Source organism: Telmatherina bonti (genome assembly GCF_933228915.1).
Source record: "Telmatherina bonti genome assembly, chromosome: 17".
Lineage (NCBI taxonomy): Eukaryota > Metazoa > Chordata > Actinopteri > Atheriniformes > Telmatherinidae > Telmatherina > Telmatherina bonti.
Genome location: NC_136615.1, coordinates 12,197,363 through 12,216,285, shown reverse-complemented (window position 1 = coordinate 12,216,285; position 18,923 = coordinate 12,197,363). Strand labels below are relative to the sequence as shown.

Genomic DNA, 18,923 nt, shown 5'->3' with positions numbered 1-18,923 from the left:
AGGTCATAGCCCTCCAGCTGAAAGCCGCATTGTTGCCACATAGCCCCCCCTTGTAGAAAAAAAAGAAAAGAAAAAGAAAAAACTAGCTTGCACGAATAGGAATACAAGCAATACACTGCAAAAAATGAAATCTAAGTAAGATTAAAAATCTTAAATTGACACATATGCTTATTTTTTTAAAGGTAAGATAATTCTTAGTTTTTATGCCAGAGAATTCCTCTTCTTTAAGAGTATTTTTACTTGTTTTGGGTAGTCTTAACAAGTCAAATTTTCTTGTTCTGTTGGCAGATAATTTATCTTATTTTAAGCAACATTTACCACGTTTTTTGTATATTTTTTCCTTGTTTTTTAAGGCTGAGTTTTTGCAGTGTAATGTTGAACTAACATTGTGATAAAAGACTGGTTTTAGATTTATTCAGCGCTACAAACCGAAGCAGATGTGGAAACACTCTTCATGTGCTTAACTAAATATTTATTTGGCAGGAAAATGCTGAATTAGTTTAGACTTGGCGCTCTAGCATGGCCAATAAGAGTAGATGAGTAAATGGACTGCATCAAACTCAGTTCCAAGGTTTACACTTCCATTCATTTGCCGGTAGTTGCCTAAGCATGTGTCTGCTCACACAGGAGACCTGACATGACCACAAATTCCAGCTCTCCTCTCTGGAGAGGGACTGAATGAACAACCAGCTGGCGTTAGTTCTAGAGTTTAAGCCTTGCCACATTTAGCGGATGTTTCTGACTCTCATCCTGTACTTTGCTCATGCTTTTCTATTCTTTAACCTAACCCCCCCCCTCCTCAGCCAATAATGGCTCATTTACTGCCTTGCTTGATCTCTGATCCTAACATCACCTCACCTTTCTGCAGGTAGCCCAACTACTGCTCACCGGAACCTCACCTCTAATAGCTTGAGTGACTTCTCTGACAAACCAGAGAAGGATCAGGTAATATGTTCACTTGTCTCGTCTTCATTTTTCTATGAAATGATAGAAAAAAAGCGACGTTTTTTTGTGATCTCCACCCACAAAGCAACAGCAGTACGTCCGTTGGGATGAGTACATGCTTGACCTCCGGTGCATATACGCACTTATGACAACAAAAGCTTTGTTGTGTGAGTTTCTGTTGTCTGTGCAGCTTCTCTCGCTGTCGAAGCTCAAGAGTGATTAAACAGCTTGTGAATTGTCGGCCTGGGAACTGATACGCTGCACACTGATAAGGAACATCACAGAAACAGTTAAACTGTAACAACTGTTAATTAAACATTAGATAAGTCAGAGTGATCTGGGGCCTCATTTATAAAACTGTATCGGAAAGATCAATACATGTTAGAAAAACAGGAAATGGGGCATGCAGAAGCTTACACTTCTTTTTGTTTATAAATAAAAATCAGCTGTATAGTTTGTGGATGTGAGGTAGCGCATTGCCCTAAGGTTGCATAAATAGTAGCTGAATGTCCCTGATAAACGTTCATTGAAGTTTTTTTTTTTCATGATGACTCAAGCAAGGAAAAAAGTAGCAGATTTTGTTCTGAATGAAAGATGGAGCTCGTAGGACCACGGTGGGCAAGACGTAGGCATCAGCAATGCCACAAAGCATTGCATCACTTCCAGATGCCAAGATACAACAGTAGCATTTTGTTTAAACACAAGGGGATAGGGATGTAGGTCAGGGACAACATGAGGCTGTGGTGGCGGCGGCACATTCTCCTTTAGTGCCATGAATGTAGCGTAGTGCCTCCGTTCAAAGGAGTTGGTGACCGTTGAACAGTCAATGTAAAAATGCTCTCAGGAAATGACTTGTTCAACAAAAAAATGGGACTTGATTTTCACCTGGCCCACATCAGAATGACAACCCTGATAACTTAAAGCTGGAGAGATTGTAAACCAGGATAGATAAGTCTTTGCCTTGTTTTTAGCCTAGTGTCTAATATATGCTATTAACCACAAGCTTCTATACTTCGTCTGCAACTTGTCCCAAATACGACTCCACTTCAGAACGGCTGAAAGAAATGATTTTAGACTTGCAAGACTTTTTCTGGATGATGCTGCCTGTCCATAGCTGTACACTTTTGCTAACGAATATCTCCTAAATGGTAATAGTAAAGTCAGACACAAATAGTCTGAAGCAACTATCAGCATCTGCTGTTAAAAGTCAAACTGAGTTCATTTGAACACATCAAGGTATCTTTTTGCCTCTGAATAATCACTATGAAGTTCCAGACACTACAGTAGCACAGCACCTGCTATCGCTATCTTGCACAACGCTGCAGGTGTGCAACGTACATTGCACAATCAAGGAGAGGGCTTGGCTGGGTAGTGATAAGCTGGGAAAAGGAGCCATTGTCACATGCAAGTTTGAAGAACAGGTTCGTTACTGCAGTAGTATGTAACAGCAACTTTTACATGAATTATCCTTACCAGAAGCCTTGCTGAAGTCTGCATCCCACACTGCTGTGTCTTTTAGTTGATTCGACCCTGGCCAATGAGGCAATACTATGTAATGCAACATGTATGCATTAAAATGAAAATGCTTTCAGGTTATAAAGGCAGATTCATTTTCATTTGGTGTCCTTATTGTGCACCTCCGGTACTCCGGACTGAATCAGTCATTAAACACAACCTAATAGGCAGAGGGATCCATTTAATGCAAACCGGGTGTTTTGGAACACGGATATATTGAAAACCAGCAGGATAGCAATCCTAGAGGACCGACTTTTAACACCCCTGCTTTATTTCAACATGAGTGCAGACATTAGCACCGTTTACTCTGGAGAAACTGGAAATTGCTGTAAAAGTCATTTTCCTTTTTTTCCCCTTTAGTTTACTAGTAACATTGTGACAAAACAATGATATTGTTTAACATATTTGACATAATAATACAGCTAAAGGTTGGCTTTGATATTGCCGACTTGTCTGTCAGTTCCTTCTGGAAGGTGCTATTTGCAAAAAAAACCAAACCTGTATTGTCAGCTCTTGCAGGTGGGCTGGCATGGCATGGTTCCTTCTGATTGGTCTTTGTAACGCTAGGCCTAAAGCATCACAGAGGTAGAACACAGCATGTCACAGTCGAGACTTGGTCATGAGCCATTCATCATAGTGAGCCAATGCTGGTCTCTCTAAAATCTGCTACCTTCAGAGACTCCCATGCAGCATGCCCTCCAGCAGTATCAGATGAGCGATCATGTGTCTTTAGGCATTGGATTGCATGCCTTTTAACTAACCATTAGTCAATTTTCTGAACTGCTACAGGCAGGGGAAATAACCTAGTTGCAGCCTTAATGACAAGCCTGATGTGACTGGATTTCATATAATATGTATGTATGTTTTGTTTTTTTTGTTTTTTTTACATTAACTGGATATTTTAGCTGTACAGGTTTAATAACACACATCTCTGTTTCTATATATTGTAAATCTTGATTTTTTTTTTTTTTGTACATATACCAGCTTTATAAATAAGTCCCCTGGCCTTTGACATTTTACAAATCAGCTGTTAATCATCTCCCAGAAAGGGAGTCTTTATCTCCTCGGGGGTTTGCATGACTCACCCACGATACTAAAACTAGCCTTTTGATAATGTGCCGCCAAAAAAAAAAAGAAAAAAGTTTGAGTTGTTTCCTAGATTCAGGACTTTTTTGTGTCCTGTGACATCTAACATTGGGATAAACTGGAGAAACTGGAGAGGATGGAGGTCGGGTCAACTCCCTGAGCTGTTAGAAGTTTATGTTGTGTGGTGGAATACATTGTCTGTCATTAGGGGTTGATGTTGCCATGATGTGGGTGTGTTTGGATTGCAACAATGTTTAAGAGAGTGTTATGCGTCAAAGTTTTGTCCAACTGAACACCAGGATCCAAGATTTCCAGCACAGCATTGCACCGTATCAGTGGTGTAAATATTGAGGCTTATCACTGTGTGGTCTTTGTGCTTATTCTTTTGCCAAGTCCAAAATGAGCACATTGTAGACTTTGGATACATACTGTAGTAAAGTTTGTTTATTAGATGGCACAAAATCAAGCTGCTCCTTATACATAATTCAAGGAAAGGGCGGGTACTACCTGTTCCTACTTGCTATAGAGACATCAAACACACCATGTCAGTCTCTGCCTTATTCTTTATATATTAATTTTTTCAGTCGCATTTATCTTTGATCATTAATACAAAAAGTAATTGTTTATGTGCAGTCAAATCTTCTTGTCTTTAAATAAGCATTTTCAGGAATGTTTACATTGCTGCCTGATATTTACATGCACTAATTCGATCTTTTCATTCCATTTCCGCCCTGCTCCACCTTGTCGAAATAGCTGAAGAACAAGTTCATGAAGAAATTGCCCCGCGATGCTGAGGCATCAAATGTGCTAGTCGGGGAGGTAGATTTCCTGGAAACACCCTTTGTGGCTTTTGTCCGTCTGCAGCAGGCTGTTATGCTGGGGGCCCTCACTGAAGTTCCCGTACCCACAAGGTATTCCTCTGTAAAAGAAAAGCTCACACAGCCTTTAAAAATGCACCTAAACCATCAAAATCTAATTTTTAAAAACATTTTCCATGTAGATTTCTCTTCGTCATGTTGGGCCCCAAAGGGAAAGTAAAGTCTTATCGTGAGATTGGAAGAGCCATTGCTACCCTGATGTCAGATGAGGTGAGTTGTTGTTGTGAAAGGGACAAAAAATGACTCTCGCTTCATTTTGCTCAAACCGATTGATCAGATTTCTTTTAAAGACATATATCATGAAAATGTTTCCATGATGGGAAAAGATCAAATTATTGTCTGGCTGTATAAATAATTCAACATGATTGTCTGATTGAAATCACATTACATCAAATTTCTCGATATCAGAGTAACGCGTTCAGTGCTGAATTTCTCCAGCATGTACAGTACATGTTTAACTGGAACAAAACCAGCCCAGGCGCTCTGAGCATCCTCTGCTGTTTTCTTACCAGGGTTTGACCTGGAAGCAACTAAAGAAGCCAGAAAAACAAAGAAAAACCTTGAGGGATAGGGTTCCTACAAAGAAAAGCATAAAACACGTAAAGGTTTAAGTTTGTAATGGGTCACCCAAAGAAAACTCAACACTAGCAAGCTGAATTTGAGAATATTGCCACCTTTTTTGTAAGTATGACTTACTTAGTCAATACAGGAATTCTCTCTCATGCTTCTACACCGTGACATCCACAGTTAATAAATTAATTTAATACCCTAGCGGAGCTTTTATATAACTTGCTTCTGCATCAAGATTTATATAATTGGCTTATTTGCATGTCCAAAGCTGATTTTATTATTTATAATACAAAGAAACATGTGTTAAAATGAGCGATCAACTGTACGGATTAAAAACATTTCCATTCACATGTAACGTCTCGTGTAATCTCTGATAGGATTAAGTCAGCTCTGTGTAGATGTTAAGCTTGGATAAGAAATATCTTCAGATTTATTCACAGTAGGGTGACTAGTTCAGTAAACAAGTCAATTTAGATCAAAGATTCAAGTATTTAAGGCACTTTAAGGTAGGGGGGTATGGTGGGGTGGTGAAGTTCTTTGTTTAGGTGCTAAATAAACATATTGAAGGGAAGGAGGCAAAAATAACTAAAACAATTTTTAAATCCTAGCGGCTTGGTGTCTGTTGGATGTGAACACTCAGCTCCAAACATTCTTAATCTCACGAGCACCTGGCCTGCATTTTCCCACAGGCCTCAACTCTTCCCAGCATATCTCATGTCAACATGGTAGGTTAGGAAGGGTTTTTCCTAGATTTCCTAAAGTTAAACTTTACCCTCTCAACAGTCGTGGTACAGCTTTATCAGATGTTTGTGTGTTGTACGTCAGTGCCTCGTGTTTCTCTGTGGAAAAGGTAGTGACAGTGCAGACATACACAGATTCAAATTTAATTTCTAAAGCACTTTTCATTAAACAAGTAGCACAAAATACTTTGCATAAAAAGAATTTGCTGCTCATAAAAGAAACACTTGTCTTCATTCACCCAAATATATGACTTAACAGTTTCAAAAACACACACCTGATCGTAATATCTCATCCAACACTGGATATAAAAATGTTATACAATGAGACCAAATAAAAGCAACAGATATAGAATATAACTAGATGATGAAGGAATTCATAAAACAATGTACTTGGGTAAAACAAAACAGTAAAAACAATATAGACAATAAAAAAGTATACAATTATCCAGAAAAGCACTCGGAGAGAGCAAACCTCCGCCAACGCCTTTTAAAATTCCTGGATCCAAACGGTGATCCTCATCCTCACCAAAATGAAATCAGTTCTTCCTTTTCATATTTCCAACAACTCCTGAAAATTTCATGAAAATCCGTTCAAAACTATTTGAGTCATCTCAAACACAAACAGACAGACAAACAAAAAGATAAACGCCTGTAAAAACATAGTCCCCTCGGCAGAGGTCATAAAAAGTAAGAAATTCTTTTATAAATGATAATGAAATAAGAAAGATTAAATAAAATAGGCTAAAAGAAAATCAAATAAAATTTTAGTTAAATACCAGGTTTGAAATCTTTTTAAAAACATCAATGTTCTCTGCAGCCCTGAGGTCCTCTGGCCTCGGGTCGTAGTGGTGGACCCAGGCCTCACCACAAGTTTGGGTTCTGACTTTAGGGGCAACTAAAAGACCTGTACCAGAAGACTGACCTCAGGGTCCATGAGGGTTGAGGATTTAAATGAGGTCAGATAAAGAAGAAGGCCATGAAGACATTTATAAACAACAAAAAGAACCTTAAAATCAGTCCACGTAGTGGCACCTTGTTTACACTATAAAAGAGTTTTAAATTTGTTTGTTTGGTTTGGTGGTGTGTTTATTTGTGATCATTAATGTCCAGCACTCTTTGTTCAAGTAATCAAAAGTGAATAGGAAATATTTTCCAGTGCAGCGCTGTAGCTGAGGATTATCTGCTCTGGAGGAATAAAGGGCATGCTGCATTATTTATAAGTTTATTACTAATGTTAATCATGTTTCCTTGCCAACAGGTTTTCCATGATATCGCCTACAAAGCAAAGGACAGAAAGGACCTGCTGGCTGGCATTGACGAGTTTCTGGATGAGGTGATTGTCCTGCCACCTGGCGAGTGGGACCCTGATATCAGGATAGAGCCACCCAAATCGCTGCCATCCTCAGACAAGAGGTACGCTCTAATCCACCCCATAATCCAAATGAATGAAGTCATAGTTTTATAAATCCGTCAAAGCTACTGTTTATCTAATAGCAAGAGCATTAATAAGAACGTCTTCCCAAACACGATCTCACCCTCTCTTTTTTTTTTTTTTTCCTTTAAAGCTTGTTCACCTAAATTAATAATTACAACAAATGTGAAGCATTAACTGAAATGCTAATTTGCTGCATGATGTGTGAAAGACTGGTATTCAGCAAAAGTAATGGTTTGCTGACATAAGCAGCCAACTTTAAAAGTCAAACCATTTTAAAAAGTTCAACATCCAGCATGTAAATGATTAATTTAATTTAAAGAAAAAAACAAGGATTGAGAAACAGTGCTTTTTAGCAACAAGCGTGGAAAAAAACCCCACAAATGGAGCCAAATGTACGCTCTTGTATTGTGGATGTCTATGACAATGTCCTGTGTGAAGCACCTTTAAAAGTGGCTTAAATCTCTGTATGTATTATGTTATGGACATTTTCTCAGTGTAAATCATTTCTACCAGGATTCCTAATTTGTTTTCTGGTTTTCCATTGCTGTGTTTGATTTGCATGTAGAAGGTGGGATAAGAAAAATATGCATATATGCTCTCTTTCCAAGAAAATCTTTTCTCCGTTATAGGTAATTGAAACAAATTTTAAAATCACATCTGAGCTGGTAAAAAAAAGAAAATTCTCCAAAATATTCCCAAAGATTGAAAGAATTCCTAAATAAGAGCTCTTTCCATTTGGTTCTTCCGGATGTCCTTCCTTAAGATTTGCTTCCTGTGCAGCAAACAACTATTATCACATTACAAACACGAGCATCCAAACAATTTTTACCGACAATTTTTTAAAGAGCTCTTTAAGAGTCACTTTACTGTCCTGTTACAAAGTTTTTGTCATTTGATGTTGATGTTCGAAGGTTTTTTTTTTTTTTTTTTAATGATCCAAACACAAAAATAAAAGTTCTCCAATTGACTTTATGCAAGTTCAGTTTCATTCTTCATTTTACTGTATTTGCTTTTTTTTTTTTTTTTTAAAGGAAGAACCTATATTCTGGATTAGAGGCACCACAGTTGAATGGTGACACTCCCCATGATGCGGGATATGGAGGAGGAGGAGGAGGAGCAGGAGGAGCAGGTGGAGGAGGTGGACACGAAGTTGGAGAGGAGCTTCAGCGTACAAGAAGGTAATTAAAAAAGACATACTTCTATAGGAACCTGTTGAGAGAATGATAAACCAATATGGAATAGCAGCTTACAAACAGATGTATGTCTTTGTTTCTAAAAACCTTTTACTTTGAAAGGTAGCTCGGGTGAGCTTTGCAGGTTAGGACTCATCATGCTGTCAACTGTGATGTCTATTGCGAAGAAAAGTCAGACAAAGAAAAGCATTTAAACTTGAAGCCTCACCAAGTTTTCTATGAGGAAATGTTCCACAAGGACTTATAGAACAAAGAAGTGTTTCATTGTGAGCAACATTTTGCTTGTCTCCTCTTTCTTACGCAACTCTGGAAACGATCTTTGCGAATGAAAGACTTTGCCACTTTACATACATCATGTGTTACTGAAAGACATGAGAACACTGCATTCACTAACTCGGTTGACTCTCTTTAAGGTTTTGTGGAGGTCTCATCCTGGATATCAAGAGGAAGCTGCCATTTTTTGCCAGTGACTTCTACGATGCGCTGCATATCCAGTCTCTGTCCGCCATCTTGTTTATCTATCTGGGCACAGTCACCAATGCAATTACATTTGGAGGCTTGCTTGGGGATGCAACAGAAAACATGCAGGTAACACCATCATTTCCGTTGCTCACCATGATGTATAACTTCAAAGTACAGTTAACCCTATAAAGCCTAATGTAACACATTTAAAACATAGTTTTTGCATCTCTTTATGGTAAAAAGTTTGCTCAAAATCCTGTTCAGCAAAATCCGTTACTGGTCTTCTGCCCCCTAAGAGACTGCAGGAAGCAGAAGATTAAAACTATCATCATTTTGACATATCACATGGTAATAAATGGTAAAAACCCCGTCCCCAAAAAAATGAATTGTTTTGGTAGCATTTTGTTAAAGGGCCAAATAAAGATCTCATACTCAAAAAATTTGAGTTTTCTTGGCATTGTTTTATTGGTCGGGCTTTAAAGGGTTAAGCAAATGAACTTTTAGATAAAATGGAAAAGCAAGCACAGAAGTACAAAGGACAAAAGTATAAATAAAATATAAACTTGCTGATTTTTTATTATTCAGGACAATTTTTAATGATAATTTCATTCAAACAGAAAATTTTTGTTTCAGTACCAGGTAAATATATGTATACAGTTTCTACTAATGCATGGTTTTGCTTTAAAAAAGAAAGGAAAAAAACTTATTTAGCATACATAGCATACATACACATGCATAACATTCAGCATTCAAGTCGGAATTTGCTCTTGAGTAAATCTCTGCAGGTGCCATGCAGCACTCTGGAAAGATTAGTAAAGATAAAAATAGGTGATTAACTTTGAATCAATAAAAGATCTGCGTTTTGACCTGGTTTGCATCCAGGTGGAGGCCACTATTAACTTATTTTTGACTCACCTAAATCCTACAGTACTAACTCTATGCAATACATTTCAGTTAAATTAGGCATGTTAAAATATTTTAAGGTATACTTCAAGGCATTTTCTAGAACTCATATTGTGATTTTGAGTCTTGTTATTGTGGTCGCAGAGGATTTAAAAGTAAAGTTAGAGCTGATGTGGTTTTGCTGTGTATGCTGTTGATCTGCTGTGGACACGTAAATAGCAATGAATGATTCCTGTGGGCAGGGCAGCAGATATAGCCTTTCCACAACAAATAACCTGAAAGGGGGATATTTGTGTCACAATGTAAGTTTTCATCTCCATCATTGTCCTTCATGTTGAACTAATAGTCTCTTCAGCTGATAAGCTATTCTAATTCAGAGCTTAGGGGCTCGTACTGGATCCATCTGTTGAACCAACTGTTGATCCCTTTTTAGAGTTGTTTCTACCTTTTTTATTATGACAAATGTTTCTTGCCTCCAACTCTGTGAGTGAAAAGCAGTGTAGTGATGGAGGTTCTTGTTTGGGCTTCTCTTGTGACAGACCTACATTGTAGCAGCCTCAGGGATTTGTCCACACTGTAAATAACCACAGATCCAGATTACTCAGCCACTGTAACCTCAGCACACTGCTGACCCCCTTCCCCAACTCTCTCCCACCACTACCTTTACCCCTCCCCCATCATCAGCGAAGGGAATTCCTGCCTTCAACAAACCCTTTCAAAGTGCCCGTCTTGGAACAACCACCCACATGGTTGTTAGTCATCCAGCAAATTGACATGACTGGAAACTCAACAGGCCTGTCCTGATGGGTTAGTGCTGCAGCCGAGTGCATTGAAAACCAACTTTCCATGCGCGTAAGCAGAATCGTGTTATTGACTTGTGAAGGAGAGCCACATAATGCTGATGAGAGATGTTTTTTTTTCTGAACAATGCCGTCTACAGCTGTGTGTAAAGACTGATATGTGTGTTTTGGGTGTGTGTGTGTGTGTGTGTGTGTTGCAGGGTGTGTTGGAAAGTTTCCTGGGTACGGCACTGACAGGAGCAGTGTTCTGTCTACTGGCTGGACAACCCCTGACTATTCTCAGCAGCACAGGCCCGGTGCTTGTCTTTGAAAGACTCCTCTTCACTTTCAGCAAGTGAGTAGCTCCTTTTATCAGACTCGGCCACTTGAAAATGAACGCTTATAAGTCAGGGCGAAAGCAGAGGGAGCAGACTCGGGGATATTTATAGGTCGCTGTCTTTCCCCAAAGGACAGATGCTGTTTTTGTTTACAGAGACGATGCTGTCCTTGTGCGTCCCATAAAATCCTAAGGAATGGAAATAAATGATTGACATTCAGAGTATAGGCGGGCGGCTTTGCATCGAGCTTTATCACACTGGAACTGTTTGTGCCTTCTGTATGTCTCTTGGTGGTAACAGATTGCAGTTGTGTGTATTCAGGACATCATCTTCCTGTTTTGATTGATTTGGGGACAAGAACAAAACTACTCATCTTTATAGAGAAACTACAATATGCATTCAGCAGAAGATGTGGTCTTATTATAGATGTGTGTGTATAGGCAAAAATGGAAATGTTCTTGCAGAGCATAAAGATATTAGTAAGCAGTGAAAGGAGATAGATGAGGGGTCTGATGCTGTGCTGATTGAATTTTACAATAGCTTCTAGCATTACCAAACACCACGCTGATTATGTTCCCTTATCAATAATTCATTCTCGTTTAATTTTACTCTGAGGAGTGAAGAATGTCGCGTACGTCCTCAATGTTTCCAGGCCCTGACTTGGTGGCAGCTGCTAGGCAGTGCACAACTGTCTGACATACTGTGCACCAAGTGCCATTTAGTTAAAAGCCTAGACTCTTGTTGCAAGGCCTCAAAACGATCATTTTACAGTCAGAAACTTTGGAGCACAAATTACATTTGAAGAAGTGAATTCTTTCAAATGAGACTTGATCAAACAACTGTTTAAGATCAAGATGTGTGTATCCACTTGATCACAAAGTTTTCTTTGTTTTCAGAGACAATGACTTTGACTACCTTGAGTTCCGGCTGTGGATCGGCCTGTGGTCCGCTTTATTCTGTCTGGTGCTGGTCGCCACTGACGCCAGCTTCCTGGTGCAGTATTTCACACGTTTCACAGAGGAGGGGTTCTCTGCTCTCATCAGCTTCATCTTCATCTATGATGCTTTCAAAAAGATGATAAAGCTGGCCCACCACAACCCAATCAATGTGGACTTCAATGCCAACCTCATCACGCAGTACGACTGCCGCTGCGTACCAGGTATATTCAACAGTTTTGCTGCAGTGCAAGAGTTAAACAGAGTTAAACGCCACGTAGAAATCTGTAGTAGTTAAAATGTAGTTGTCATGACATCAAACACTCAGAGCTGAAGTCATATTTGTTGTTGCCACATTTGGCAGGGAGCTGCTTCTGTATCTTAAACTGTGTTTCTACTGGAAATAACAAATGATACTAGTATGTGTCATTGTTTAGATAGTGTTTACTTTCCCAGCAGAACCATCAGTATGTGTAGTAAATGACTTTACACTGTTGTGTTATCAGAAATATTCTCATTTTCATGATTACATGTTGTTTCTCTTCTGTAGGCAACTTGTCAGGACCTCTTGATATTTCTGCCTGGACAAACAGTACCGACCTGGTATGTTTTGTTCTTGTTTTGTTTCATTTGCAAGCATGGTATGAGTAACTTTGATCTGAAAATTACCTTTTTAAAAATCAAAGTATTGTAAGTTTCAAAGTAAAAACTATCTTTTCTTGTATGTCCAGCCAGAAAATGCCACCTGGGCGTCACTCACCAAAGACCAGTGTGAGAAGTTTGGAGGGCTGCTGGTCGGAGACGCCTGTAACTACGTGCCTGACATCACCCTGATGTCCTTCATCTTGTTCTTTGGAACCTACGCCTGCTCCATGGGTCTGAAGAAGTTCAAGACCAGCAGATTTTTCCCCACAACAGTAAGTTATGATTTCTGTTTTTAGCTTGTACAAGCTGGCTTTGCTCTGAAACAAACAAAAGAACATTACATTGTGGGGTTTTATGTATATTTTTCCAACCTCTACAACTAGAAAACTAAGACTTTACATAAGTTACTTCAACTTTACTGGCTGTAAAGGTTCAGTTGTCTGTAAAAAAAAAAAAAAAAAGAAGAAATTAAAAATTAAACCTATTTCTGGATGGCTGCTCCACAGATGCCATTGGTGTAGTCATGTATACAAGACTTTTGTCCCCTGGCTTTTACCTGTTATTCAGTGCGTCCTCCTAGGTGGCACGTACAGTCTGATGGAATGGCAGCAAATCTGGGGGAAACACTGATTTGAGCACAAATGAAATGAACAAAATCCCTGCTCTTGTTGTTTAATAACAAACTATGGAGCATGCACCAATGCTCCAGACACTTACTGCTCCATGCAATGGGACAAGATCAGTGTTTAAAGATTAATTGCCAAAGATATTATACTTGAATGTGTGAATTTGGATTAAAAAGAATAAATTAAACACCATCATTTCAAGTTAAAGGTATCCACAGAAACTTTGGCCTTATATACCATTCATGCATTGAACTACTAAGATGCAATATTTCCCTTTGGATCAAAATCATTGGTTGCATTTAAGGCTTTTTTTTTTTTTTTTTTGCAGATGCTGAGATCAGATACTAACATTTTCTCTTCTGGTTGTCAAAAATGAGTTAGTCAGTTAATAGTTCTTTCTATAAACAACAAGGGGATTTAACTTGTAGTTCTTTTGTCCATCACAAATAATACTGTCGCTCGTTCTTTGAAAAGACACCATCAAACCTGTTTTAAATATGTCTGCTGTCCAGGTGAGGAAGCTCATCAGTGACTTTGCCATCATCTTGACCATCCTTCTCTTCTGTGGCGTGGACGCCTTTGTTGGTGTGAACACCCCAAAGCTCATCGTGCCTAGTGAATTCAAGGTAAACACCACACTTTACAGGAATGCAGATAAAGATACAAAACCTCCATCTACATGTTTTGCTGTGTGTGTGTGTGGAGCTTTGAATAAAAGGATTGTTGTCAGCTGGGTGTAGCTTCCTTGATTTAATGATTCATGTTTCAGCAAGCAAGCCTCTGTAATTCCGTAAATCCCAGTACAATGCCCTCTTTGTAGTTTGCACTGCAGGATACATATTACCTGAAACTAAGACACTGACATTTTTGGAGATTGCTGAGCTCAAATGTTCCTCAGCTGGCAGCCCCACAAGCTCGACCTTCGGTAGAAGAGCTGGTAAAACCTGATTACAGGTGATATGAGAACAGATGCTCTTCCAGTTGCTTGTACAGAACCAGCATTGTTTGACCACAGAGGTTTATTTCACCGCTTTCTGTCATGTAATGATGCATCAGTAATCTCACCCTCAAATCAAATAAGAAAAAAAACTCAATCTAAAGGTGCTACATCAGCACCCTGAGTAAGTTTTAACCTGTATTCAACAGTATGTGCACGCAAATAATTTAAGATTTAATCAAGTTTCTGCATTTGCCATTAGATTCTAACCATCTTTTATCTGTGTAGCCCACAAGTCCACACAGGGGCTGGTTCATTTCTCCCTTTGGAGGAAACCCCTTCTGGGTGTATTTGGCAGCTGCAATCCCTGCCCTACTGGTCACCATTCTGATCTTTATGGACCAGCAGATCACCGCTGTGATTGTCAACAGGAAAGAGCACAAACTCAAGGTATTGTAAGGTTTTTAAATATTCATCTTCACATGGTGTTTTATTCTTTGTAGCTCTGTAGATCGTTCTGTTTCTCCTGCTCTGCTCATCGCTTTACTGATGTCTTGGTTCAGAAAGGGGCAGGGTATCACTTGGACCTGTTCTGGGTGGCCATCCTGATGATGGTCTGCTCTTTTATGGGGTTACCATGGTACGTTGCCGCCACGGTCATCTCCATCGCCCACATCGATTCCCTGAAAATGGAAACCGAGACATCAGCACCCGGAGAGCAGCCCAAATTCCTGGGTGTCAGGTGAGTTGACGAAGCATCAGCATGATTAGATTTTTAGAATTTCTAAATTTTAATGTTCTTTTTTTTTTCCCTTTTTCTACATAAGTTACTGTTCTTTTTTTTAAGCATGTGAAACTTTTTCTGGCATCACGGATTTCTATAGATGACTGATTTCTATTATGAAGCTCCAACGCTTACAGTTCCTGCTTAAGGAGTCCTACTATGTCAAGACATTTTATGTTAACCGTACATTCTGTCTATTTATGAAAAGGAAGTTTGTACTTCTCCGATGGAGTGCCGTTGCCTGATTAGTTTTGTTCTTTTTCCAACAAACCAGGGAGCAAAGAGTTACTGGTATCTTTGTGTTCCTGCTGACGGGACTCTCTGTCTTCATGGCTCCTATCCTCAAGGTACAGCTCCAACTTTTTAATTCCTCCTTGGAAATGTGGATTACTGTCTGCTTCTTTCAGGACAAACTCTTGTCACCTCACTTAAATTTAAAATAATTTAAAGTCTTTCATTCATCCGATTAGAAAGTGACATAGCTGAAGTAATTCAGTGAGAAATGAGCATGTTCATCAGGATTTCAGGCTTCATTTGCTACAGAGTAGCTTCTCGAGTTTCCATTCGCTCATTAAGATGCCAAATACATGAGTGAAGCAACTGAGGGTGGGTTGTTGGAACTGCTGCTCCCTCTTGTGGCCATTTTATGCCATTGCTTCTAAAAATACTTTTTTTTTTTTTTTTCTCTCACTTCTCTTACCTTGCACACTATAGCTACTTGAAAAATGACACTGATGTCTCTTCATTGTTCCAGTTTTATCTCCTTTTGTTGCCATTTTAATGAGCAGTTTCTGTCCTACATTTTTAAGGTTGCCAGGGTTAATTTTAGTTTTTTTTTCCTCTAATGATGAAAGGCTAATGTAGGTAATACTGAGAACTTATAAAGCTGACACCTGTGCCACCCAAGTGACCGGTGACCGTGTCCATCCACCTAACAGACCTACTTAGAAAAGCTGCTTGTGGGCTATTTTTAAACAAAGTAATGATTCTGAAAACACAAATACTTCTTACTTGTAATGGGAACTTGCATTAAACTATCTTCTCAGCCTTTACAATTACACTTTTTTTTTTTTTTTTTTACTATTATCATTATGTTCCGTAGTTCATTCCCATGCCTGTGCTGTACGGTGTGTTCCTCTATATGGGGGTGGCATCACTCAACGGTGTCCAGGTGAGTAAGTCCAGCCTGCTTTTTTTCTTGTAAACTAGGCAAATTACTGGGTCCATTTCCACAAAAAAGTGGAATATATGTATATATATATATATACATATATATGTATATATATATATATATATATATATATATATATATATATATATATATATATATATGTGTATATATATATATATATATATATATATATATATATATATATATATATATATATATATATATATATGTATATATATGTATACATATATATGTATATATATGTATATATATATATATATATGTGTATATAAATATGTATATATATATATGTGTATATAAATATGTATATATATATATGTATATATGTATGTATATATATATATATATATATATATATGTATGTATATATATGTATATATATATGTATATATATATATATATATATATATATATATATATGTATATATGTATATATATGTATATATATATATATATGTATATATGTATATATATATATATATGTATATATGTATATATATATATATATGTATATATGTATATATATATGTATATATGTATATATATATATATATATATATATATATGTATATATGTATATATATATATATATATATATATATATATATATATATGTATATATGTATATATATATATATATATATATATATATATATATATATATATATATATATGTATATATGTATATATATGTATATATATGTATATATGTATATATATATGTATATATATATAAAGTTAAGTTTATTTATAAGGCAGATTTAGAACAACCACACTTGACCACACATAGCAGAACACACAGTAGAAGTAAAAATTAAAAGCAACACAAAATATCCAGTGAAGGTTAGTTAAATGAAGGACTTAATTACAATTAAAAGCTAATATCTAAACATATCCAAATGTAGAAACCAAGGAATGAAAACCAGTTTGTCAATAATGATTTATGCACACTTCATCCCCCTTAGTTGTTATAGTAACACACACTCAAACACACACATATGCATTCAGACATGAACATGATGTTATTAACCATATGGGCCTGTGAGAGTGTGAAGGCTTTAAATTTGCTTCTAAATGCAGACAAAATTCTGACTTCAGGCCAGCAGAGCTGAATTATTGTCATTTACCCCACACCTCATGATCAGACGTACAGATGGGCTGACCTGTTAAGTGTTTTACGGACTACCAAAGCATTTTGAAGCCATTTCTGTCATAAAAAGTGAGCCAGTAAAGTGATTTTAGTGCTGCATTCTGCCTGCTACATTTTGAAGAAGCTGAAGTTTTTCCCAGTTCAGTTTCATGCAGTGTTCTAGCCAGGTGACTCCATATGGATGAACCATGTGACCCTGCATAGCAGATTGTTAAATAAATCTTCACACCATGTGAAACCAGCCGTCTGTTTGCTAAAATGCAGCACTTACATTAAGACAATGTCCTAGTTGCTTCAGGATGTATTTGTCTTCTGTAGATCAATGTAATCTGCATCACAACGCTTCTGCTGTCACTCATGAGCTGAAATCTGCCCTTTGAAGGCAAACTACTGTGACAAACACTGAAGGCAGAGCCTGAAAATGAAATGTGCTACTCCAACTGCAAGTTGTAATCTCTGCAACTTTATATTACAAGACAAAATAGCTACTAGCTGGGAGACATGTGTGGGACTGCTGCTTCATGTGGATGTCCTTTTTTTTTTTTTTTTAATTTTACTTTTTCTGATTGCTTCTGTCAGTTCATGGATCGTCTGCAGCTGCTCCTCATGCCTGCCAAACACCAGCCAGACCTGATTTACCTGCGTCACGTCCCTCAGAGACGCATTCACCTCTTCACCTTCATCCAGGCCCTGTGTTTGGCCCTCCTCTGGATCCTCAAATCCACTGTGGCTGCCATCATTTTCCCTGTCATGGTGAGAATCGGGCAACATGTCGCTCAACACAAACAGAGCTCAGTGTCTGACCTTGAAATGAACCACCTCTCCGTCTGTAGATTTTGGCGTTGGTTGCCGTCCGAAAGGCCATGGACTACGTTTTCTCCCAACACGACCTCAGCTATCTGGATGACGTGATTCCAGAGAAGGATAAGAAAAAGAAAGAGGATGAGAAGAAAAAGAAAAACAAGAAGAAGGGAAGCATTGACAGCGAAATTGACTTTGTAAGTAACCAACACTTTGTTTTTGTGCAATCCAGAATAAATGCATACCATTTTTTTTTTTGTTTCCACTTTTCAAGTGTTTATACAACCGCCTGTAGATCCTCATCTTAAAAAGGAAAGAAAAAAAAACACTTTCTGTGAGTGTTAATGTTGTCCCTCCCTCATCCCACAGTCTGACTACCCCTACCATGAAAATATCCCCACTATAAAAATCTCTTTGGATATGATGGAGCAGGAGCCCATGTTGGGGGATAAATCTTTGGATAGTGAGTACTAGCCAGGGTTTGCTTTGCTGTAGCTCCAGGAGCTGCTCAAACTTTGCTTCTAAAAGCTTTGTGCTCTCATTTCTCCTTTCGTACTGACCCGCTAGCACTGACCACTAACCTGCCACTTTCAACTCTTTAGCAGTCACTTCATCATCCGTTCTTTACATTGCAACTCTAAAAGAAGCTTTGCAGTGTTTGCTTTTTTTCTTTCTCTTTCATTCTGCTGTTGAATTTAACTTTCCTCTTGCTTTAAAATTTGGTGTTTTCCTCCTCTTTTCCACCAGGACATCAGTCGGAAACTTTCCTTAACCCCCATTCACCGTGCTGAACGCTATTTTGAGTCTCCCAATGTGTAAGTGAGTACCATGTGGTGTTTGTGGACTGTGTTCACTCCAACAGTAACTCACACTGTCTGATTTTGAGCTCATTACACGTTTACATCAGCATGTCTCTTTCTCTTTCAGTCTTGACAGAGGTTCATTCTCATACTACGGTTCACCTCGGATTCGAATCGATCGAGAAGATTGCGGGTTCCTCTGGAAAAAG

General features: G+C 38.1%; 1 protein-coding gene across 1 annotated transcript in view; it reads left to right on the top strand.

Moving 5' to 3' along the window:
* The window catches only part of LOC306768259 (electrogenic sodium bicarbonate cotransporter 1-like), a 32,633-nt gene extending 13,710 nt beyond the window's left edge, over positions 1-18,923 (top strand). Inside the window, exons 7-26 of the mRNA XM_079256536.1 lie at positions 869-945; positions 4,300-4,457; positions 4,547-4,634; positions 6,993-7,147; positions 8,201-8,347; positions 8,776-8,950; positions 10,728-10,861; positions 11,741-12,003; positions 12,330-12,382; positions 12,511-12,696; positions 13,563-13,676; positions 14,276-14,437; positions 14,551-14,729; positions 15,046-15,118; positions 15,874-15,942; positions 17,693-17,866; positions 17,947-18,111; positions 18,284-18,377; positions 18,662-18,729; positions 18,842-18,923. Of these exons, the coding sequence (XP_079112662.1) occupies positions 869-945; positions 4,300-4,457; positions 4,547-4,634; positions 6,993-7,147; positions 8,201-8,347; positions 8,776-8,950; positions 10,728-10,861; positions 11,741-12,003; positions 12,330-12,382; positions 12,511-12,696; positions 13,563-13,676; positions 14,276-14,437; positions 14,551-14,729; positions 15,046-15,118; positions 15,874-15,942; positions 17,693-17,866; positions 17,947-18,111; positions 18,284-18,377; positions 18,662-18,705 (2,510 nt within the window). The 3' untranslated portion in view covers positions 18,706-18,729; positions 18,842-18,923. The remainder of the gene's footprint in view (positions 1-868; positions 946-4,299; positions 4,458-4,546; positions 4,635-6,992; positions 7,148-8,200; positions 8,348-8,775; positions 8,951-10,727; positions 10,862-11,740; positions 12,004-12,329; positions 12,383-12,510; positions 12,697-13,562; positions 13,677-14,275; positions 14,438-14,550; positions 14,730-15,045; positions 15,119-15,873; positions 15,943-17,692; positions 17,867-17,946; positions 18,112-18,283; positions 18,378-18,661; positions 18,730-18,841) is intronic.